Source organism: Solanum tuberosum, unplaced genomic scaffold (genome assembly GCF_000226075.1).
Source record: "Solanum tuberosum cultivar DM 1-3 516 R44 unplaced genomic scaffold, SolTub_3.0 scf00047, whole genome shotgun sequence".
NCBI lineage: Eukaryota > Viridiplantae > Streptophyta > Magnoliopsida > Solanales > Solanaceae > Solanum > Solanum tuberosum.
The window spans coordinates 921,502-947,652 of NW_006238973.1; the positions used below are offsets into that span (position 1 = coordinate 921,502).

At 30.9% G+C, this 26,151-nt stretch overlaps 2 protein-coding genes across 2 annotated transcripts; one reads left to right on the forward strand and one right to left on the reverse strand.

Annotated features, from left to right (window-relative positions):
- The first annotated feature begins 11,867 nt into the window (after positions 1–11,867).
- On the forward strand, positions 11,868–22,257 carry LOC102596294 (oxysterol-binding protein-related protein 1B-like). Its single transcript, XM_006343525.2, has 10 exons — positions 11,868–12,621; positions 13,670–14,023; positions 15,731–15,830; positions 18,231–18,670; positions 19,319–19,474; positions 19,993–20,160; positions 20,234–20,374; positions 20,744–20,974; positions 21,078–21,191; positions 21,944–22,257. The coding sequence occupies exons 1-10, from the start codon at positions 12,136–12,138 to the stop codon at positions 22,100–22,102; spliced, it is 2,349 nt and encodes a 782-aa protein (XP_006343587.1). The 5' UTR covers positions 11,868–12,135; the 3' UTR covers positions 22,103–22,257.
- A 1,037-nt stretch (positions 22,258–23,294) lies between these two features.
- Positions 23,295–25,949, reverse strand: LOC102585222 (putative glutamine amidotransferase YLR126C). Its single transcript, XM_006343662.2, has 4 exons — positions 25,627–25,949; positions 24,751–24,915; positions 23,865–24,032; positions 23,295–23,429 (listed from the first exon to the last, which is right to left on the reverse strand). The coding sequence occupies exons 1-4, from the start codon at positions 25,933–25,935 to the stop codon at positions 23,313–23,315; spliced, it is 759 nt and encodes a 252-aa protein (XP_006343724.1). The 5' UTR covers positions 25,936–25,949; the 3' UTR covers positions 23,295–23,312.
- Positions 25,950–26,151: the final 202 nt, after the last annotated feature.

Genomic DNA, 26,151 nt, shown 5'->3' on the forward strand with positions numbered 1-26,151 from the left:
CTCAGAATTTGAGAGTGACAGCAATATGCCTACTGAGAAAAAAAACAATGGACCAATCTCTTCTCTCCCTCTTTAATTTGCGAACGTTCGAGATTTGTATTGAGATTCGATAAAATTTATTTTTCAAATCGTCTTTCATTGAGATAAAGGAAGGTGGATTCTATATTCATGAATTAAATTTGAGATATTTGATTAAGAATGGACGAATACTTATGTGGTACACCTTTTTCTTTTCAAGAAAATCATTTTTTTCTTTTCGGACGATATTAGTATTTAGAGGCGGAACAAAGAATTAAAGTTTATGAGTTTGAAATTCTGGTTATTTCGAGTTATTGAGTTTTAAGTTAGTGATTTGTACATATTCAACGGACTTTTTACGTCAAATATAAGATTTATATTAAAACTATTAAGTTTGATCGAACTCAATATCTATATTCTCGCTTCAACATTGTTTGTACAAGGGTCCGACATAATTAAAATGATGACGAAAAGTCTCACATTATACATATTAATGAAATTTCTAAGATCAATACGAGTATTAGAGCCTATTAATGAATTTTTTTAAGATCGACACAAGTATTAGAGTCTGTTTGGATTGACTAGTTTTTGGCTAATTTTTAACATTTCTAGCCTGAAATTTACTTATTTAAAAATAGTTTATAAATTCATCCAAACACTAAAAAGGATTTAAATGTTATTTTGATTTTCTTTTTAAAAAAACTTAAAATAATCAATCTAAATAGATTCTTAGATTGAAATATTGAATTCAATCGAACTCATAACTAGTATTCTAGCTTTATTCTAATTTATACTGAAATTCAACTAAATTCAAATTGACACGATAAAGGAACCCCTATTTTTTTAATCAAAGATGATAACATACTCAAAATTTAAATTTAAAATTCTAATTAAAAATGAATAAGTATTTTTCTTCACTTTTCACCATAATATTTACCATAAAAAGAAAAAGTCATTACTTGTTTATTTATAGGAAACAAGTAAAGGCAAAAAGAAGAAAATGTGTGAAGGATTTTTGTGGATTTATTGTAAGAAAAAGAGAAAACACACTGTTTTGGTTCTGCAAGTACTACTCTACTACTCTATATATAATTTTGTTCTTTCTGATAGTCTACTAAGAAAAGACTTGACAATAGTATATAATTATTAAACCTATATTTCCTTTTCCAATGTTTAATACTCTTAATTTAATTTATTTATTGTTTCAAGTTTATTTTGAATTTTTGGTGAAACTAATAAATGGTAAGTTGTAACAACCATTATAGTTCATTACTGTAATTTAACTTATTACAGAAAGTTATATACTCCCTCCTTTCCATTTGTTTATCATTTTTAATTTGATACGGAATTTAAAAATTAAAAAAATTATAATTTTAAATTAAATATATATCAAATACTTTTTGATCTTGTACTCTAAAATATGTCATGTAGAAAGTTGAAATCAAAAAGTTATCGAAAAAGAAAATAAATATTCTTTTTGAAGTAAACTAAAAACAAAGTATGACAAACAAATTGAAACAAAAAGAGTATATATAAGTGTCACCTTAACAAAATTATACCCTTTAAAAAATCGATAGATAAAATGTGTAGTTTACCAAATTATTTTAATTTGATAAATGTCTCTTAAAACTGAACAATATTAAGAAGAAAGAATATAAAGATATAGTTGGAAAAATATAGTACTAATTTTGTTTTGATTTCCTAAAGTGACACTTGTTTTATGACAATTTTTCTTTTATTGGTAAAATGACATTTATTTGAAATGGAGCATATGCATATATTGCTTATTAACTTACCATTAAAGATTTAGGTGCATTATTCCAATTTAAGTTTGAGGTTATATTTATTTTTGGTTTGATCGTAGGTATTAGGTAAAACAAGTACTAAGGTTGTGATTATAGTTTAGATAACTTATTCATGTAGAATCTCGTGATTATAAAATGACCCTAGATGGTTAATTAGAAATTTTGGAGTTCAAGCCATGTGAATAGCAAAAAAATTCTAATAAAAAACACTTTCTTCTTTAATCGATCTTATGCGACACAAATTTAAATTATGAGGAAGTAAAGCGAATATCAAACACCACTCAAATGGAATAGAGTTAATCCTTGGTTGGTTTAATTACTTGGTAAAAATAAAACACTTGAAAAAAGTTGTTGATATGACAAAATTTCATAAGTTAGTCAGAATAAAGTAATCCTCTTTGTAGGTGTAGTACTTTATTTACTTGGATTTACTTATACATTCATGATTAAGGCTAATTAGGTATAATTGCTTATACTGTTTCTGTCATTATACAAAATTAGAAATATTCTCTCTTTTCAAGAAATTTTTATCACTTTTTTTTTTCTTTAATATATGCTCTATTGAATAGTTAGTCAACAATAGGCTATTAGGGTCTTTGGTAGGTGGGATAAATTTATATCATTAATTAAATATTGTATAAATTTATTTTAAATCTAATTCTAAAATGTTTTATTTTATTTTATCAAATTTGAAATTATTTTATCTCAATTCGTAGGTAAATGAGATAAATTTGTCGATTTTGTACAATAAAATTCTTTTTTTTAATTTTAGTATCTAGTGTCTAATATTCATTTTAGTATATAGCTAACTCATATTTATGCTTGAAATTCTATTTTGTTATTTCTTTTGGTGCTATAAATTTGTAGCCTTTTACGATCGAGTCAATTCATATTTTATAGTTTGTGTAATAAGAATTAACAATTTTGAAATAAAATGTGAGATTATTTTTCTCATATACATAATTGAACTTTCACTTTCGAAATTAATAATTTTGGGGTCGGTATAGTCTTAATTTTGAAATATTGTGTCTTTTCAATGGTATTACTCAATTTATTCACATTATTGACAAGAAGTAGAAGTTTTTGTTTATATTTTTTTAACAAAAAAAAAAAAGAAAAAGGGGAAAAGACTATTAGTTTATCACTAGAACTCAATTAATGATAAGCTTATCAAAAGCAAGTTATAATAGAAGCCATTAATTGAAAAAAAATCATCATTTTTTGAGTTTCTTTTCTCATAGGAAAAGTATGTATTTTGAAGTAAAAAAGAGTGAGGAAGTGAAAAGAGAAGTAAACAAATTAACCCAACACTTTTTCATTTATTTCAAAATTATTATGTAATGTATCTTTTGGACAAAATGAGTGTGTTATACTTTATAAATTTCTCACTTTTCAATTTTTATTTGAACGTAGGATTCGCTTAAGGTGTCATGTGCATTACTTCTTCAAAAAATTGTCAGTCCTTCTTTATGATTCGTCCTCATCGGTCCACCCTCCATCATTCAACATCGTGGGTGATGTTTGCTTCCTAATCGTCACTATACTGAGAGAATAATCAGATCTGATACATATATTTGTCACAATTTAAACTCATGACATGTATTGTTTGTTTTCGCCCAATTGATCTCATGAATTTGTCCTTAGGCATTGTCGAGTCCAAAAATAATAGACTTTCTCCTTCAGTGGCGGACGCTTGAACACACAACCTTAAGGAATTTTTGCAATCCTACACAACCTTAAGAAATTTCGAACCTCTATATACAATGTAATTTTCCAGCGAAGGGGTGTCGCTTTTCACCCCTAGGCCAAGGGTGGGTCCGCCCCTATTATCCTTCGTCTAAGATGATATGTGTCTCTCTGCTTCGAAAGTTTGTCAGTCTAGAAATTTATTAACTTCTCTTTGACCTGCTCTCGTCAACCCGCCTTTCAACACAAGTCACATATTCATATTACTTTTAATTAACACATTACGGGAAAAAAAAAAAAGACATTTGATTTTCTTGATTATAGGGACGATATTTAATTATCTACCAATTATTTTTTATCAACTTAAACATTTAATTAAAATTGCAAGGGTAATTTTTTTAATTTTAAAGTAATTACTGACTTTTAATTTTCTAATATTTGGGATGAAAAAGTGGCAATAAAAAATTACTAATACACATGAGAGTTTATGTTCAATAGCTGTATTTCATTATTGGAGTAAGTCAATTTCTCAAGATTTTGGAGATTTGTTTTTCAACAGAAAAAAATATAAAAGGAAACAATTTTCCAACAAACAAATATCCTTGTCCTTCTCAAATATCTATTTTTCATTAGTTACCATGTGGAGTATGACAAAGATAATGTATACGCAGTTTTATCTCTATCTTATGAAAATAAATAGATTATTATAGTTGATAAATTCTTGGCTCAAGTAAAATCTATTTTATATTAATTAGTGGTGTGAAATTAACAGTTAACTAACATGTACAATTGAGATTATTGTAGAAATCTATAAACTTCAAGTATTGAATTCGCCTTTAATACAAAAACTAAGCAAAACTATTGAATTCGTCAAAATACATAGCTAATACTATAACTTCACTCCTAAATATAGTGTTATAATATATTAACTTAAGATCGTTATAGCTGATTCTCGATATGAGGAAGTTTATCATGTTGAGTAGGATAAAGGTATAAATTTTTATAAAAAAAAAGGTTAAAAGAGAAATATCTATTGGATAAAAAATCCAAATACTCAACAACATGCAAATTATTCCAAATTGATAAAATTCCAACTTTTTTGTCCCTTCAAACTCCTAAAAACACACACACACACACAAACACAAAAGTAAAGGAATTTGATCTCTTTTTTTTCTCTTCTTCTTCTTTTCAAATAGAGTTCATAGAACGTGGGGAATATTCCCAACCCTCTCAACTAGCATAGCACACTTGTTTTCCTCCACTAGATTATAAAAGAATTTATGTCATAATTCAAGTTATCGGTCTAACAGATTTCACGAATTTATTTCTCGAGTTACGCTATTATTGAGATTGAAATTAGATGTATCATGTGAACTTGTGTTATATTTTATAAAAGAAAAAAAACATTTTTCTCTCAGCTCAATATGAGATTCGTCTATACTTCTTCATAACTCTGTAACACGAGAAGTCTATTCGTTTATTATTGAAGCTAAAAATGCATGTATCTTACGAATTAATTTGTGATGTCTTATAAAATTCTTTATTTTACTACTATTTCATTCCAAAATGATTTATCTAAGGTGTGTTGTGCATCACTTATAGACTATAGTTGATGAGCTTTTTTAAAAAATGAGTTTCTTTATTTTCTTTTTTTAAAAAAGTTTATTGGGAGTACAATTACTATAGTGTGATATTAAAGTACAAATCTTTATCGAATAAATTCCTCCAAAGAGGACCACGGTTTTAGAATATTTAATCTTATAGAAGATTTTATTTTTTTTATCATTTATTTTCATTTGTCAACTATTCTTTATCCACTACACCTTTTTTTAATTAAAAAAATGTTTGTTCTATAATTAATCATAATAAAATTAATATTCCTTTAAATTTCTTGTACTTTTAGAGAATCTTGCTGGTAGTTTTGTAAAGTTGCAGCAATACATAAAAGTGCAAATTTACGAGATTTGATTCTAAAAAAAGTTGTAAAAAATAGGAGAAATTGAAAAAATTACAAAAAGAATATTAATTTCAAACTATATATTTTAGGTATTTTCTTAGCCAAAGAATGATAGATTTGATAAGAAGGATAATGTTGCTTCAACACTAACAAGCATGTTACTTTTAATTAGAAATCTCGATTTTAAGTTTCGATTCTAAAAAAAACTATGTGGTTGGGACTTGAGAGTGTTTTTCTAGTGAAATGTATGCGGCGTGTTTGAATTATTATGGATGCATGAAGAAAAAATACATGTTGCTCCAAAATCATATATTTTTGTTAATAAACAATAATTTATTGATTAATCTCGATCCCTTTAGAATATTGACTTGAATAAAATAAGGTGGCAAAAACTAAATGGACAAATTAAAAGTAGAGCAACTTTCACATATAGCAAATACAAAATTCATATTTGTATGTTATAGCAAAGTTTGCATAATTGCGCTCCATAGCAAACATAAATATGTATATTTCGCTATACATATACAAAAGAAAGCAGTTGTATAATCTGCTTTGGTATACATATACAAAAAGATCAATTGTATAAAGTGAGAGAGGCGAGTGAGCGAGCGAGATCTGGGAGAGGGGAACGAAAATATATGTATATATACAATTTTCACACATTTTATACATTTGCGTTTTTGTATAAAGTGAGAGAGGCAAGTGAGAGAGCGAGATCTGGGAGAGGGGAACGAAAATATATGTATATATACAATTTTCACACATTTTATACATTTGCGTTTTTGTATAAAGTGAGAGAGGCAAGTGAGAGAGCGAGATCTGGGAGAGGGGAACGAAAATATATGTATATATACAATTTTCACACATTTTATACATTTGCGTTTTTGTATAAAGTGAGAGAGGCAAGTGAGAGAGCGAGATCTGGGAGAGGGGAACGAAAATATATGTATATATACAATTTTCACACATTTTATACATTTGCGTTTTTGTATAAAGTGAGAGAGGCAAGTGAGAGAGCGAGATCTGGGAGAGGGGAACGAAAATATATGTATATATACAATTTTCACACATTTTATACATTTGCGTTTTTGTATAAAGTGAGAGAGGCAAGTGAGAGAGCGAGATCTGGGAGAGGGGAACGAAAATATATGTATATATACAATTTTCACACATTTTATACATTTGCGTTTTTGTATAAAGTGAGAGAGGCAAGTGAGAGAGCGAGATCTGGGAGAGGGGAACGAAAATATATGTATATATACAATTTTCACACATTTTATACATTTGCGTTTTTGTATAAAGTGAGAGAGGCAAGTGAGAGAGCGAGATCTGGGAGAGGGGAACGAAAATATATGTATATATACAATTTTCTCTCGCTTTATACAAACACAAACACACTTTATACACTTGCGTTTATATAAAAAACGAGAGAGGCAAGGGAGAGAACGAGAGTGGCGAGCGAAATTCACCAGGAGAGAGGTGAAATAGCAACAGTTTGCTATGAGATACAATTAAATCAAACTATACTTATAACATTTAATTTGCATTAATAGTTTGCTATTATATACAATTTTCCCTTAAAAGTAACCAAAGAAACCAATCAAAATCCAAGAATTTGAGAAGGATAAAGTAAATTCAACCTTTTGGCTCCTAAAGCCTCTTAAAAGTCGCAAGTATTCAACTTAAAAGATATGTTCATATCAACATTTTAGTTTCATAAAGATAAGAAGTATATATATTCCTTAATTCTTCAACTAAAATAATTAGGGCGGAGCTAGAATCTTGCATATAGGTTCGGTCGAATTTAGTAACTTTTGCTCAAATTGAATATCTGTATTAAGAAATTTATTAAATATTTATCAATATTAAGTTTAAAACTCAATTACTAACATTTGGTACTCATAATATTAAAATTCGGACTTTGCCATTTAACAATTACTAGTTTTTATATTTTTCTTCCATCTCATACTTCATGTATGGATTTGACTTTGAGAACTTGTCCCTACTTGTAAACAACTTTCCTTTTTTTATTTTCTTTCGAGATTGAAATCTAATTAATCTATATTCGAATAGAAAAGTTTCATTTTAAGGAAGAAATACTTTTTGTCCAAGGCAACTCAATTCTCATGACTCAACCAATTACTAGCTTTTCACTTTTCTTCCATTTCGTACTTCATGTATGAATTTGACTCGTCATAAATCATTTTTATGACTCGATCAAACACTACTAAAAACACATGAATTTTTGGAGAAAATTTCTCGAAATAGAGGTCAGTAGGAAATGGAGTCAGCAAGCGATTCACCAATAGACATTATGTTGGGAATCCTATATTTCCAACATACCTTGATAAAAAAAAAATCCATCAAAAATTCACGTGTTTAATAATAAAATTGAAGTTTTTTTTTTTATCAAGAATAACAAAATACTTATCGCCCCATTTCAAGAACTTATGTCATCATCCTTCCAATCTCAATATAATAATCTCTTAGTATTTATTTACTTTTGGTTCAATGATAACTTTGGAAACTAGAATATAAATTTACCACACCAATTGATTGACATGATGATGTAACTACTTACTAGTGCTAAATTTTCAGTTTATTATGTGGAGACAAACCAAAACTATGTGTTGTCTCTAAAAATCTAAAATGACTAGTATTTCTTTTACAGTAAAGTAATTTATTTAATTTATTGAGTTCGAAATTTATCTTTTTAATTATTTAGTAAGATTTTTAACACATAATATTTAAGTTGATATTACTAAAATTGAATAAACCCGTGAATATTAATCCATATCTCATAATCTTTGGAAAATATTAAAAACGAACAACGAGAATTGAAAAGAATCATATAGAATTATAGTGAGATAAATAAGATCTCTATATCTTAACTATAAAATTTAAGTTGAAGCTCTGAATATTGAAAAAAGAAAGAACTGACTAAAAACACTTTTCCTTTTAATAATTTTATGTGACATAAATCAATATTAATCTAAGTCTTAATATCGATATTGAACTTTCAAAATGAAGTGGGTGGGGTGAAAAGAAAAACCAAGGCATGTACACACATGAGTGAGTGACTTTCTTGACGCATTTCTAAAACCCAAAGCTTTATATGAAAAAATATAATTAATTACTACTAAAACACTTGTAAAAAGTACACACAATTATTAAAATATTTAGGAACACTTAAATAATAGTGTATGGGAATTGCCAAAAATCCAAATCTTTGTTGGAATTCGTTTACTCTTCTTATTCTTCCAACTAGGAGAAGAAATTGATTCCTCCATGTTGGATGTTTGCTTTATCTAAAGTCCAAAATGTGAGAGAATAATTTCCTCCGTTCGTTTCAAATTATCTGTTTGTTCGTATTTTCATAATTTATTTAATAAAATAGTGTAATTAGTTTTTTTTAAACTATTTGACTCTTATTGATATTTTAAGATATAATTTTCTTTATTGAATATTTTACTCGATTGGATTTTAAATTATTTGTCATATTTTTTTACAGATTCTCTAAGAAAATAGTGTAATTAGGAAGGACTTCAATTATTTACTGTCATTGATATTTTAAGACATTGAATATTTGTTTTAGTTATGTGTAGTCTTAAAAAATAATTACTACGCAAAGTAAAATAAGAAAAAATAATTATTCTCTGTCAAACTTCTAAAATAATAAATAATTTGAAATAGTAATTATTTTTAAAGAACACGACAAATAATTTGAGACAACGAAAGTAAACTTTAAAAAATAGAGGGGTCAAAATATAAAGTCCATAAAGTTAATTGGGAATAGTGTTTGAAAAAAGAAAAAGGCATTCACCCGTGCCTTCACATTTTCAGTCTTTTTGCAGTTTGCCCCCACTTTTTATATCAATTGCTTTTTTAGTAACTTAATTTATTTTTCATAAATATTACTGTATTTTTTATTTTATTTTTACCAAAGCGTTTCCCTTTTTAAAACTTTTTCACTTTTTCCTAGTTTTTGGATAAGAATATATAAAAAACACTATGCAAATTGCCTTTTACGATTCCTTCGTTCCAATTTTATGTTGCGCTAGAATGGTAGTAGTTGCCTAGTCTTATCCGAAAGTTTAATCTCCTTACTTTTACTATTGTTTTTACTTAGTTGGCTCCTTCTGATCTTTAATCGCGCTAAAGGACAACGATAGACAATAACCGCACACACTTGCCCCATCTTACAACTTTTATCGTACTGTGCTTCTTCAAAGAGCAACTCTTCTCAAAATCTACTCAAACAATTATTACTATACCTCTATTAGTATATCATATACTTATCTTCACGTGACATAATATTTGTGTGGCGATAAAAATTAAATATCGTCATTGGTCTATAGTGCTTTTCTTGGCAAGAGTTCATGGGCTCTACCTAGTCCAGCCCATCCAAGAAATGAGATTGAACTCCTCAAGCCCATGAAGCTAAACTGTTATTTTTGGGCTTGCAATTCTGTAGAAATGGCCCAGGGACTTTATTGGGCCTTGATCCACTCAAATAATAGATTCCGGCCCATTCACAGTCTTGCTATTAACGAACGATGTGGCTAATTATGTTTAAATATTTCTAGGGAATCTATTTAAAATGTGCTTTTGATCGGTGTATACGTCAAATCATATTAAATTTTGTCATGGTTAACTAATAAATTAAAGTGAGACGTTATGTTTAAGTTTCATACAGCTGAAGTTCAAACCTTGTTGTCTCACTTCAAACATACATGACCGAGGTTCAATTATATTTGTCAAATTTTGCACGACACAAATTTAAATTAATCGAAATAAAAAATATATATTGGACATTGGTGGTCCAAGAAGGGCCCCTTTCCAAACAAAAATGGGAACATTATTAAAGTGAGATTTACACTACTGTTGTGTAAGTGATAATGATTGATGTGGACAAACTAAAAATCACTAAGGGGTCGTTTGGTAGAGTGTATTAGGAAAAATAACGCATGCATTAGCATTGTCGATAATTATAATAATAATAATAATAATAATAATAATTATAATAAGAATAATTATAATAATATTAATTATAATAATAATAATGTGGGGGTATTTTTGTAAACAAATATTTTTTAATAGTCTTTATACAAGACTTGCTATTTCCAATACATCAAACCAAACAATGTATAAGAAATAATGCAAGCATAACTAATGCAAGCATTACTAATGCATGCATTACTAATACATCATATTCAACATTATTCTTATACACTCTACCAAACGACCCCTAATAGTTATAACCTTTTTCTTCTATATCTACACATTTTAGTGACTAATAAAACCCAAAAATGTTAAACAAGACAAATTATGTGTGCACTAGTTGCTAGAAAGGGATTATCCAAATATATAATTTTTGTTTTTCAATTTTATACTCGAGATTAGTGGAATCTGATTAAATTTGAATTTATACCGACTCAATTTTAGTTGTTGCATTGCTGGAAGGATTATTTGTCCATTGATTTCTATTTATTTTGATAATATCATAATTCATTAAGGATTTGATCGAGTTAAATTGATTTTATTTTTTTTGTGTATGAAGTTATTCAATGGAAGAGTGGAACTTCTAATAACAGAAACGAATATTATTATAATGAATAAACTCAAGTTTAACATAATCTTTTTATCTATATAAATTATAAGACTATTAATTAGCCAATAAATCAAAGCATAACATTATGAATAAATTTGTTATTATTGATCAATTAAGACATTCAAATGGCTCATCAATGTTGATTATATATATGGTAGATAATTCATTAGAGTGAATATTCAGTATTTTATTCGATATTCCCAAAATTTGATTTCGATAATTTGAATAATCACTAATTAAAAATAAATATCAAATATCGAACTTACAATTCATTAAAAGTGGACGTTCAATACTTAGTTTGGTGTATCTAAAATATGGTTTCGGTAATTTCGATAATCCCTAATTAAAGTAGATATTGAATATCGAACTTATAATTCCTTACGAGTGGACGTTCAACATTTCCAAAGTTTGATTCAATTATTTCGATAATTGGTTATTAAAAGTATATACCAAATACTATTCTTAAAATTTAATTTCGATAGTTTTGATAATCGATAATTAAAAGTAGATACGAAATATTAAACATACATTCATTAGAGCTGAATGTTCAATATTCATTAGTTTGATATTTTCAAAGTTCAATTTCAATAATCTCGATAAACAATAATTAAAAATATATACTAATTAAATACCAAACTTTTAAAGTTTGATTTGGTACCATAATCAAATTTCAATTTTATATGCTAATTCAATTTTCGATAATCTATGCCGAGTAATAATAATAGGTAAAAAAATAAATTTATTTTTATATTTATAGAAAAAGTTAGATGACGGCACGTAATCCATTTGGCCCACATAGATTTTTCCCTCCTATTTAAACCGCCTTTAATAAATTCCCAAAAATTTCCGCCGCCGTATCTCCGGTAATCATCCGCCATCGCCGTCGGTTCCGCCGCCGTCCGTACACGTATTCTTCTTCTACTTTTTTCTCTTTCCGCACAAAAAAATCGAAGAAAAAATAAATTAATTAAATTATCCAAAAAAACAAATGAATTCCGGAAGCTCCGATTATCGCGGTAGAATCGCCACGATGAAGAAATTCAGATAAATCAAGCATTATGGTGAAGAAATTCAAAAAAAAAATGCATTCTATTTGTTGTGACACAGACGTGGCTGATCGGAATACGGCGACAGCATTGCCGGCGACTAATAATATACCTTTATCTAAGTTCCTCGATATGCATCCACCGCGATCTCCTCCTCATTCCAAATCACGCGCCACCGCTAATAACAACGCGGAAGCTGATTATTCCGGCGATGAATTTCATTCGGCTAGGATGAATGATGTTGCAGGGAATGACATTTCTGGAATTTTATACAAATGGGTGAATTACGGTAAAGGATGGAGACCTCGATGGTTCGTTTTACGTGATGGAGTTCTTTCGTATTACAAAATCAATGGACGGCATAAGATTGTGACGAATTCGGAGACGGAGAAAGGATCGATGATCATCGGAGAAAAGTCGTTTCGCCGGATTAATACTTCGTCAAGCACATCTTCGAAATCTCATCGGCGAAAACCTTGCGGAGAAATTCACCTCAAGGTATCTTACATTTCCTCATTTCGAAGTTTTTTTAGAATAGTTTATTAATTAATTGTATGACAAGTTTTTTTTTTTTTTGAGGGTAATTAAGCATCCCAACGAAAGTTTTACCTTAAGATGATCATGTCGTGACTATTGAGAACGAATTAAATAAGATGGTTTTATTCCTCAATTGTGTTAGGTTAATTGAGAATTGTGAAATTTTATTTAAAAGAAAGCTTTTTCTCTGCATTTATCCATATTGTATAAAAAAATTGTAACTTTCTTGTAGACTATGTTTAAAATTTTCAAAAATAGTTATCTTTTAAAGTCACTTGTATGTTGTGTAATGCTCTCCATTGCGCATTATTTCGTTGTTGTTATTGCTCCCATATCTGTATCTCTTTTTTCATATTGTTTGGCATGCTTTACGTAAGTCGAGGGTCTATTAGAAACAACCTCTCTATTTCTATGAGGTAGTGGTAAGGTCTACGTACAGTCGTACACGCTACCCTCCCTAGACCACTTGTGGGATTACACTGGGTGTGTTGATGTAGTTACCTTTTAGAGTCACTTTTTTTTTTTGAAATTAGTGAATTTTCAATTGTTACCTTAGTACTTATGTCCAAATCAAATGGGACAACTAAATGGAATGGAACGAAGGGAGTGATTGATTAAGTAGTGTGTTGATAGAAACATCACAATTACTGTTTGAAGTTAAATAGTTGAAATGGATTTGAAATTTTGAAAGAATTACGTGTATGCCATATTCTCTTTTGGGGACATTGAAAATAAGATGTGCCGTATAAACTGAGATAATAGGTGTACATTATGCTCGCAAGTAGCAATTGTGCCCTAGTGGTTAGTAGTGGAATGCCTATTGGTAGAACAATGTACTGTTTCTGAAGTTTTGTTCAACATTTCTGTGACTGTTCTTGTGGGGTTCTTTATTTCATGATGTTAGTGTGCCATATAAAATATCAATTTGTAACACAGATGTTTGTTTTATTTGTCTGACTGTTTTGATTTCGGAGTTGGATATTCTACTAACCAATTAGTGTTTCTATAGGTCTCGTCAATAGAAAGTCGATCAGATGACCGGAGGTTTTCTATAAGTACTGGGGCAAAGAGGTTGCATTTGAGGGCAGAAACAAAGGAGGACCGACGTATTTGGTTGGAGGCATTGACTGCGGCAGTAAAGTTGTTTCCAAAATGCGATCCTGTTCTTGAGGTTCAAATGAATGAGAATGTGTCTGTGTCAACTGAAAAGTTGAGGCAACGACTCTTGGAGGAAGGTGTAAGTGAGGTCGTGATTTGGGACAGTGAGCAGATTATGAGAAATGAATTTGTAGCATTGCATAGTAATCTCCAGCAGGTGAAGCGGAAGCAGATGCTACTGCTTGATAAATTGGGGCAGTTGGAGGTATGACCTGCCACAAAATGACACATTTTTGCTATTCCTTTTGCAACTTCCACTTGCTAATCATTTCATAAGTTTTTGTTTTAGAAAATGACACTTCTGGACTCAAATAGTTATTGAATGAAGTTCTGCAGTTGTCAAAAGGCTTAGGAAGATGTGAAATGCTAGGCAGCTCTTATTCACACCTATGCCTCTCATAGCATAGTATAGCCTTTACGAAATGTTATGTAGGAAAAAATCTTATCTAATTGCACTATGAAGCAAAAATCATTCATTTTAGTCTACACCAAAATGGAGAACTACGATTTGGCTTGAACTGCATAAATGATTCACTTGAAGAATCTCCTCAATGAGAACAATCTTTTAACATTCTTTGAATTCTATTATTTTTTGTCTAAAACCAAAAAAGAGAACTTCAATTTCATAGTGAGAGTCTAGTCGATGAGAGATTACCGTACATTTATGCTCAATTGAGTTGAACTAGTCTTAGGAGTTTCTTTCTTGAGTTTGCAGCATATTGTAAAAAATTCCTATGCCTCACTACTCATGTTGAATCTCCATTCTAGCTGATTTAGCCAATTAACTGATGAATGTGATTTGTGCTTGATTCTGCCTTAATAAGAAAGCTGGTGATCATCAATTCATCAGGGCGTGTATTTGTTTACATGCTAGACGGGAAGAATTAAGTAAACAGTTCTGCATCCATTGACGAGCTTGCAGTGCAACAAGATGGATTGTATGTCATGTTCTATTTAATATGGATTCCTCATGAGAGTTTGTTTTTGAGTAATATTAGGTAGAGCACTTCAGAAGTTACCTGCATTGGAGTACTTACACTGTTAGTTTCGTTAATAGTTATAGAATGGAATAGAGAAGAATATTGTAGTCATGATAATTATTTGTCATAATTAGGGAAAAGTGAGAAAAGAACGGGAAGACAGGAGAGTAAATCTTGGCATTAAAGTGAAAGAGATTGCAGTGACTGGAACAGTTAGAAGAGAGAGAATCAGAAAAAGACGTTGAAAGATCAGCTGAAGGAAATGCGAGAGTGGAAAGTGTAGGACTTACTATTTTCAAATGCAGGAGTAATAATGAACCATGGAATGGAGGAAAGCTGTTGATACTCTATTCCGAATCAATCATTCATTCATCTCGAATTACTAAATGATGTAACAACCTTCTATAATGGACTAAAAGTTACTAAAATTTGAATTGTATTGCATGAGAAATTATCAGGCGCCAGATTTGCTTATATCTCTTCAGAAAAATGGAAAAGCTTTTCTCCATCTAATAAAATGAAGAAAGCATGGTTAGGAAGTTATTTGGAACATAGTATCTTTTTCATGACTCACTAGATTTTTGTCAGAATAATGTCTGCTTTTGTTGTGTACTATTACTGCAATTTAAGTAACAAAAACTTCTATGCATTTCACGTTCAACAAGCATTACTAAACAGCAGATACCAAATAAACAACACGAGCCTATGCTTTATTTCTTTATGCCCCAAAATGTTTCTGCTTCTATATATATAGTAATGCCAGTTGAGGTTGTTTTCATTTGATTCCATTTCTGGATCCTGATTTCGGTGTCTATCTGAAAGCCTATAATTCCTTAGCTGAATTCTACTTAGTTGAGCCTCAGAGTCACTCACATATGAGACTCATGTGCGTTATGATATACTAAAACTGCTCTTAATCTGCTCACCCACAGACAGAAAAAGTCGACCTCGAGAACACTCTCATTGATGAGGGTCACAGACAGGCAAGAGATCGTCAAACTTATTCTGAAGCATCCCTGGATAAATTTAGAGGTATGCATATTTAGAAGTTATTTCTCATCGATGTGGTGCAACTGTTTCAGCTCTACTGATGGTATTTTTAATTTATATCTCCTAAAATAATAATGCCAACATTTGTAGTACAAAGCTTCACTATTTCTTATCTTTTTCTCATCATTTTATATCTCAAAATTCATACGTACCAGAATTTAATGAATCCAAAGTTAAAAGGAAGGTGGCACCACCTGCTTCCCAAGGGTCTTTTTCTTAACTTCACTGGCCGAAAGATAATTCATGTGCATCAGCAAAGGTCTAACAGTTTTGTTCTAGGCATCTAATAACCAACCCACCACTTTGCATTATCTAGATCTAAAGAATCAGTCAAGATATGATATATTTGCCATATCTTTGAGCGACTGAAATGTTTTGCATAAACAAAAAAGCCAGCTTGCATGCACTTCAATATCGATCGACTACCTGCTACTTTCTACCTGCATAGCTCTTGGGTTACTCGCCTTATTCAGGTTTAGACACATAGAAAGATTTCATTTAGTGTCACGTCTTCTAGGGAATTAAACCTTGGTTACCACAATAGTTTCACAAACTTTTTGGTCTCTAGACCATCTCGTTGGGACATGGCTCCACCTTGCTTTGTAGAAAATGCTTAACTATGTTACCAAAATGAATTTGGTAGGACATGCTTAAAGAACTTCTTATACTATGGGGAATATGTCTAAAATACTCTTGAGAGAACAATTACTAATTTTCAATACTTATGTAACGAGAACAGATTTTGGAAAATTAACACTGAAAATGACATAAAAGAATTGCTATGCCTTGCTCAACTGTCAATATAAGAATTTCTTATTGTTATTATTGTTTTCAAGTCAACTGATAAAACCACAAGATCTCTACTACCAGGGAGATTCTCAAAACCAAACTTCCATGAACAATTTCATTATGTAGGCAACTCACCTGATTCTAATATTATGTTTATGAATGATCATTTAACTTATGGGAAGAGGTGATTAGACAAGACTTGGCTATGCTTCACATCACCGAGGACATGACTCTAGATAGGAAGGAGTGGAGGTCGCGTATTAAGGTTGAAGGTTAGTAGGGTTAGCGGGTTGTCTTCCCTTGCGAGGGTTTGGGTTGTTTAGCGTTTGGAGCAGTCCTAGCCTTTTGCTGCTTACTGCGTTTCACTCCCTGTATCTTTCTTGTTATTGTCTCATTGGTTGATTATACGCTATCTTTTGTATTGGCTGTTATGTTGCATATATCTCTCTTGTCACTTAGATTTGATGTTCTTGAGCTGAGGGTCTCTTGGAAACAGCCTCTCTACCTCCACGAGGTAGTGGCAAGGTCTGCGTACTACTTACCCTCCCCAGACCCCACCTAGTGGGATTTCACTGGGTTGTTGTTGTTGTTGTAATGATCATTTAACTGACTGATTATGCAGACACTTTTAGTTGATTGCATTCAAAAAACTGTACTTACCTTAGCCTAATCGCACTGAGTCTAGATATTTTAGGCCTTCAATAAAGTTAAGATTGAATAAAACTTTAGTTTGTAACAATGAAATTCAACAGTGTTCCTGTTGATACTCTTTATCAGATTTGAAAATTAGGAGGATCTTGTCCTATGCCTCGTGAGTTTTCTGCTCCTTTTCTTTTCTGATGGAATCTTAAATGTTTTAGGTAAATGACATGGAAGATGTGAATGGTTATCTTTCAATAAGTAGTAAACTGTTACTCCCTTGAATGGAACATATATATTTTTTAATTTTGTAGAGAACTCGTGTGCTTGGGAGTCCGTGATGATTAAATAAACCAAGGTTTGACATGGCTGCAATTTTAGTAAAATTGAGATTATTTTGTTTCTTTTCTTATAAGAGAGGGGCCCGCAGGGGTTATATATTGAAAAGGGGAGAGGGGGGAGGAGGGAGAATGGCTGTTACGAGTAAGTGGAGAGGAAAGATCTCCAACGATCCTTATCTCATTCCATTGAGTGGCTCAACCAGTAACCATAAGGTAATATGTTTTTCCAAAAATAAAAGTTAATTTTTTTAAAAGCTAGACGAAAAGTATTGTAAGTTGAACATTTAACAAAAAATAAAAAATCAAGATGACAATTTATACATTTGAAAATCTTTGTTAAAGTTGGTTACCTCATATTTGAAAGCAAAGTTGAAGATGTAAATTAGGATTGGAACTGGTTTAGCAATTTAGAAATGGTAAACTCTAGATTGGTTTATTCCTTCCTGTGTTGCAAGTTTCTCTGGCGTAAAGTTCCCCGGATTTCTTTTGTAAATGGTTTGATCATTGTTTCATTCTTACATTTACCATTTTTGCTGATGGAACTACTCTTGAATAAATTATTAAATGAATCATTTCGAGGAAGTTTTCTAACTAAATTTCTTTCTTCTTCTAGTATTTCTAGGAGGAAGTGCAAGTGGATCTGACAACGAAGAGGATGATTCTGATGATGAAGTAGATGCTGATAGCTTATTTTATGATGCTAAAGATGTTCTTTCTTCAAGTTCCACAAGAAGCACCGATTCTGATGATGAAAGATCATCATTTGATTCCGCGACTGTAGAGTTTCATCCCGCTGAAGATGGTCTTGGTTCTGGTACAAGATTTGCTACATCTGACTATCCTTTTGTGAAGCGAAGGAAGAAATTGCCAGAACCACATGAGAAGGAAAAGGGAGTAGGCCTTTGGTCAATGATCAAAGATAACATCGGCAAGGATTTAACTAAAGTTTGTTTGCCAGTGTTCTTCAATGAGCCCCTCTCTTCTTTGCAGAGATGCTTTGAAGAATTTGAATACTCTTACCTTCTTGACCAAGCATATGAATGGGGAAAAACGGTAATAATTTTCTGGGCTTCGTCTCTATGTTTCATCTTCATTTGTTGCTTCCATGCATTGATTAGGCATCATTTATATGACTATTCAGAAAATTTCCAGCCGATGCCATGCAGCTCCAAGGCTAACAAAAATTTTGAGAAATTTGTAATATATGAATGCTTGAGTTTCTCTCTTTTCCCCTTTGTTTGAGGATCCCCATATTTTCTTCAGTGTACTCATGATAGTCGTTTCTGTCTTTCCGTTATTGCCTTCTTTTTTTCTGTGTATTTATTTAGGAAGAATCGGAAAGCTTTGATAAAATGTACTGATAGACAAAAAATTAACCACAGTGTTCATCTTGTGTTAAATTTAAATTTTCAACATGTGAAAAGGCGTATTCTTTAATGCCTGCAATTTGTAGAAAGATAAAGATTAGGCCTAGGTGCCATATCTTCACAGTATTTGATACCTTTCTCTTAACTGTTTTTCTAATTATTATCATTAGATTAACAAATCAGGATTTATTAACTCGTATTCAGAAGGTACTTTAGTAAGCAATAACTCTGTAAATGCCTTCTCTTTTTGGATTTCTGTCATCTGTGATGCATGGCATTCTTTGCCTTTTCTGCCCTATGAAAATATACCACCTTTGTTCACAAAACTTTGTAGGGAAATAGCATTATGAGGATTCTTAGCGTTGCAGCATTTGCTGTATCCGGATATGCTTCGACGGATGGAAGGATGTACAAGCCATTTAATCCATTATTAGGCGAGACATATGAAGCCGATTACCCAGACAAGGGGTTGCATTTCATCTCGGAAAAGGTAGTCTTAAAAGCAGATGGTTTTAAATGGTCCCTTTTCCTTATTCTAGATCATTGTCTATTGCTTAATGTTCTTCAAGTTAGACTTACTATGCACACGTAGAACATGCATAGGGCAAAGATGGAAATAACGTAGTGAGAAACTATTCTGCAACTTTTACCGGTTTGTTGATTTGTTCTGAAGTTTAATCTTTCAAACCTACTAACAAAATGATGAATGGCAATACGCTTATTATTTGAAACACAAACAGGCACCAATCACTACCAGCATTAAACACTTATAAGCGAAATACTTCAGACGTCGTAAGATTAGGATGCGATCCTTGGCCTATTTGCATGTATGCTTCACATTATAGTCACATATTTCTAAGTTTTGACAGTCAAGAAACAAATTATTCCTCTTACAAAAATTTGGTAAAGGAAAGAGCACGGCTAGGCTATGTAATATGATCTCTGCAACTTGACTTTTATTATCTTCTTGTTCCTGCTTGTTTATTAACGTATTTCTTGGTGACATAGGTTAGTCATCACCCCATGATTCTTGCATGTCACTGCCAGGGTCGAGGTTGGAAATTTTGGGGAGAGACAAATTTAAAAAGTAAATTCTGGGGTCAATCAATCCAACTTGACCCTGTGGGTGCCCTTACCGTGGAGTTCGATGATGGAGAGGTTTTTCAGTGGGGCAAGGTATGTGTATTAAATTGAAAATACTGCAACTCCTTTTGGAGAAGTTTGCTGAACCATTTAACTGAATAATCAGGTTACAACTTCCATCTACAACATCATTATAGGAAAGCTCTACTGTGACCACTATGGCACGATGTATATCCGAGGGAATCGAGATTACTCCTGCAAGCTAAAATTTAAGGAGCAGTCTATTGTGGAAAGAAATCCTCACCAGGTGCAGAATCTCCCCCTTACTAGTGCTTGTGTTCTTCCCACACCACCGCTTTCTATCAATTAGTGTCCTAGTGATCTTCTACTGGATGGTAATATCTGAAGCTTATAATCACTTTAGTGGGGATTTGCTGCATTACTTTCTTACTCAACGCTAAGTCACTTTAGCATTCCCTGTTTTTAGAGTATTCTCTCTTCATATGTGGTCTTGGTATTGTTTATATCTCTTCTGTATTTGCCATGCTTTTAAATGTAATATCTGTGGACCGCCCATATGGAAATTGAGCTCATTGGTTGCCTTCAAATGTATTACGTTATTCTAAAAGGATGGGTAAGGCTCCATGAATCGTCTCATATCAAATTGTCTTTGCAGGTACACGGAGTCATACATGATAAGAGTGGAAAAAGAGTGGCAACAATTAATGGAAAATGGGATGAGAGTTTGCATTACTCTATGGGGGATAATCCGTCAGATGATGTCGGAGAAGATTCTGATTCAAAGTCACATTTGATTTGGAAGCGAACCAAACCATCAGATTTCCAAACAAAGTACAATTTAACGCATTTTGCTATCACCCTGAATGAGCTCTCTCCTGACCTTAAGGTAAGGGGATATTATAATTGATAGTTGTTGTTGTTGTGTCCTGTTCATCCTTATCTTTCAAATGTATTCTCATATCAAATGCTACTATTGTCAATGCAAACAGAAAAAGCTGCCACCAACAGATTCAAGGCTTAGACCTGATCAAAGGTTTCTTGAAAATGGAGAATATGAAATGGCTGATTCAGAAAAGTTGCGGTTAGAGCAGCGGCAACGTGAGGTAATGGAAATAGTTGTTTCTTCATTAGTAATATTCTAATTAGCATGGCGTCATCTATGACTTCTTAGGTTCTTGGATTTTCTCGTCGGAATTTATCAGACTAGTGCTAATATATGTGTATTAGCTTGATTTATAATGAGGTAACAAGGTAATTCACATGCTTAAACCTGATTTTATATACGAGACATCCAAATGAATTTCGAAGTTGCTCACTTAATATTCATGTACAAAATCAGTGTTAGAACATGAAAACTTGTATGAATTTTATCAACTCTCGAATCTGTGTTTGTAGGAGTCACAGTCGTGGGATAAGATGTTTTTTGTATGGGTATTAATTAGTTCCAGGAATCATTTGTACTAAAATGTCGCGGGATAAGCTATCTCATACAGAAGGTGGGATAGCTAATCTCATGGGATATCTATATGCATGTAGCAAATATAGACTTTCTAGTGTTAGAGAAACATTTCTCTTTCCATTAGATTTTTTAAAATTCTCTTGACAGAACATTGCACTAAATGTTCTTAAATGGAGCGACTTTCACATCGCCGACCCTAACTTGCTTGAGATTACGGCATAATTGTTACTACAACAACAAACCTGGTGTAATTTCACGAGTGGGGTTTGAGGAAGGTAAGGTGTATGCATCCTTACACCTATCTTTATGGGGTAGTCAGGTTGTTTCTGATTGACCCTCGACAACCCTTCTCCTTTTTCCGAGCTTGGGCATAATTTTGTTAATTTGTATATGCAGGCATCAAAGATGCAGGAAAGAGGATGGCAACCAAGGTGGTTTGCTAAACAAAAAGGTAGTGATACATATAAATATAAAGGAGGATATTGGGAAGCTAGACAAACTGGTAAATGGAATTCATGTCCACATATTTTTGGTGAAATATCTCAACACACTTAGTTTCACCCCCAATTTATTACTATAAATTACTTTCATTGTTTTATAAAAAGCCAAAAATGGAACTGAAATTGATAGATGTAAACTAAAACCACAAAGTTAGATAGATTAAAAAGATTTGAGTCCTACATCCATTGAAATATTTTGTATTTAGACAGAATAAAATATACAATGCCTTTCATGGCTGTTGAATTTTTGATTTTGTAACTGATTATTTCTAAATTTTTTATGAGTGTATATAAATTTTATCTGACATTTTGTTAATAGTTTAACTTAAAAAGGTTATTAGGTGTATAAATTTTGTATTATCTAATGTATATTGTTATGTCTTGACCTAGCTCTGAAGTGTGAAAATATTTTGGTGTAGAATTGCAGTGTGTATATAATGTTAAAATTATGATGTTGAATTTCCTTGACTTTTTCGTATATTTATAGTTTAAGAAAAAATCCTAGCTCATTAGAACTATGGAAAGAAAATCAGTGGAAAAGAAAGTCAAATATTTAGTGATATAGTAAGAAAAAGGCAGCCAATGAATTTCATTTAAGTCAAATTAATCCTCTCAAGTCTTCATAGGACTCTTGGTCAATTGTCCAAATATGTTAAAATAAATTAATGGAAAATTGTCTAGAAAATTTGAGCTGTAAATTTTGACCTCTTCACTTCATGCAATATAAAATATAAATTATACGTTTTTCTTTTCTTATATAAGTTTTCGAAATATTGATGGTTAAATAATTAAATTTAGTCTCTTACCACGTTAATGGATGTGATCCATCTCTAATAAGAAGTTTAAGGTTCAAGTCGTATGAATAGAAACAATGACTTGAATAAGAATTAGTAAACTAGAAAACATGTCTCTTATTAGAATAAAAAACATAAATTATTTTCACCGACCACTATAACAAATCTTATTTTCTTAAATTTTCCGACCTCGAGCGAGTTATATTACTTTATATTTTCCCATAAAAATTCGCAAATTAAAAGAAAATAAATAAATAAATAAAAAGAAACTTATAAATTTCATTATATCATCAATATTTTTTATATGTATCTCAACATGTATTTGGATCACAAGGGTACACAAGTAACAATTACATTTAGTTAGGTTCACATATTTTTCTTATGTGATGAATATTATTCTTGATTATTTCTATTGTAACATTAAAAAAAAATACAAAGATACATCAGTATGAAAATATAAGTTTTGAAATATCATATATTGCCATCCATATATTCTCTTTTGAGAAATTTCTTGCAAATTCTTTCCAAACATTTCCTATCTGGCTCAGCTTTATAAAGCTTAGATTTTGCATCTTCTGCAAATTCACTCTGTATATAAACAAAACACAAATAAAAACAATGATTAGAAAGGGAAAATTACATGAAATAAAATAAAGATGTTTAAAAATATCAATATTCTTGTTAATAAATATATAAGGGATAATTGCACTTTGGTCCCTCAATTACTGATAAATTTGTGAAGATATCTGGTTAGTGGTATCAAAAGTACATACACCAGTTAATTAAAGGTTAAATATATGTTTATTAATAAAAAGATATAAGGACCAAAATCACAAGTCATCGATAATAATTGAATGATTTAACACTTCATAAATCGTTAAATATGTGAAGATTTTCGGTCAAAGGGATCAAAAGTGCGCATATATATAAAATAATTGAAGGTTAAATATACTTAATTGAAATCGGATATATCCATCAATATTTAAGGGACTAAAAGTGCTAATTTAAAGAATTTATAAGTACCTGAATGGAACCATTGGAAAGTAGTCGATCAATGAGATTAGAGAGTATATCTTTGGTATATTCAGGATGACCTTGTATACCTAAAATATGATCTCCCATTGTAAACATCTCCACATTTGTTTTTTCTGAAATTGCTACTATTTCTGCTCCCTTTGGCACTTCCCACACCTGTCCAATTTTTTTGAATTCGATTTAATTTATATACACTGACAGTAATATTGTATATAAGAGAGAGCTCAGAGCTTGCTTTAAATAGATGAACGATATATAACAAGTTTACTTGCAAGAAAAAAATAAGAGTTTTCTTTAACACAAGAGATAGATAAGTAGGTTATTTGGGATTATGGGTGGGTGTTCGGTTTTTTAATTTTTCGATGAGATTTTTGAATTATTCAGATGTTTTAACTAAAGGCGGAACAAAGGATCTGAACACGATGGGAAGTAGTTCTTACTTAATATTGATCTTATTGTACTTTTGAAAATATGAGTTTAGAATATAATAGGCCTGTTAAAATTATACTGTATCTTGTCAAATATATATTCATATTTTATATCGAAAATACTGAAGTAGCAACTAAAAGCTACACCAATCATTGATTTATTGTTGTAAGTAGGTAACATGTCTTATTTCTTACGTAGCTATATTCTCATTTTTTTTACGAACAGATACATGCATGTACTTATCTTTTAGGTGATTTGATAATATATAAATTGTTTTACTATCTATTCTAGCAAGTCAAATATGCATGGAAAATGTTGGTGATAGCATAGTTACATAGTGATTTGACTTTGTACTTACTTTATAATATTCCACATAATAGGCAAAAAATTCCAAGTAAATATGATTTCATAATAGAAAATAAAAACATAGAGATATATCTATTACCTCATCTTGGTGGCACTCAATAATTGAAAGTGCTAGTGGGATTTCATCCAAATCACTAAGGAAACTATGTGTTGAGAAGTCCTTCACAATGTTCAATTTCCTTAGTCCAATATCCCAACCATTGTTAGCTTTTCCAACTTTTCCTCCCAAAGCTCTACACAAAACCTATATATGGATATAAAAATATTTAGTAATTTTTTTTTGGTAAATATTATGTTAGATATATATCCAAAATCCTCTTTTTATTTTGGAAAAAAAAAACAATCACATATAAAAGAAAAAAGTTATCCTTTTAGAACAAGAATATGCAAGTACTTTAGCAAGTGCAATATGGTGTCCCTTTGCACTTTGGTATTTGTACTTTACCCAACTTGTTGGATGATTTTTTGCTATTCATAGAAAATATCTTTGAAGGATCAATGTAACAATAAAATTATCTCATCATATAATTTTTAGGCTACATGTTCGAGCAATGAAATTATGTCACTAATGCTTGTGTCAAGATCGATTGTTTACATCACACTTTCTTGGAGTGCAACCCTTTTCCCAACCTTGCATGTACTCGGGAAAAATTCATGCATCAAGTTGACTTTTTTTTTATAGAAAATATCATCCCTACTCCATTATTAGAAAATCGTTGATTTTCGATTGATGTCCCATCTAAATTTGACTCGTTAGAAATTTTATCAATGAGCCAAATTCAGATGAATTTCATCAGAAATTAGCGATTTTCTTAATAATGTTCATTTTGTAGTAACTGTTTTATTTTTAAGATTACTAATGTCACAAATTACATATAACAATTAACACATGCAATTATATTTTTAACATCTTGATAACGATTTTACACTGTCAATATATATAAAAGTAACATACCTGATGTCCAAAGCAAATACCAAGAATTTTCTTTTGCATGAAATACAAAGTTTGCAAAAGTAGACAAAGTTTGAGAATCCAATGCTCATTCCCATATGCATCAAATGGACTTCCACTAATTACAAATCCATCATAATTAATAAGTTGATCCATTTCTGGAAATTCACCATCAACAACTCTAAATAAATCCCATTTTTCTCCAAATTCTTCATCACCAAAAGCTTCAACAAATACATTAAAATATCCTCCATACATTTTTTTCACATATTCTGAATCTTTTGCAGCTAATAATAAAGCATATTTCTTCATTTTTCCACCTTTAATCTTCATTTTTTTTTTGACGAAAAATATAAATATTCACTATGTGTGTGTGTGTGTGAAAAATGGAAATTATATTTGTTGGTTTGTGTTTGAGAGAGGGTAGATAAATGGTTGTATTTATAGAAGAAAAAAAAAAGAATAACTACGCGTTTTGATGTGATTAACTGAATATAAGTAATTAAGGAATTAAATTATTAGCAAATA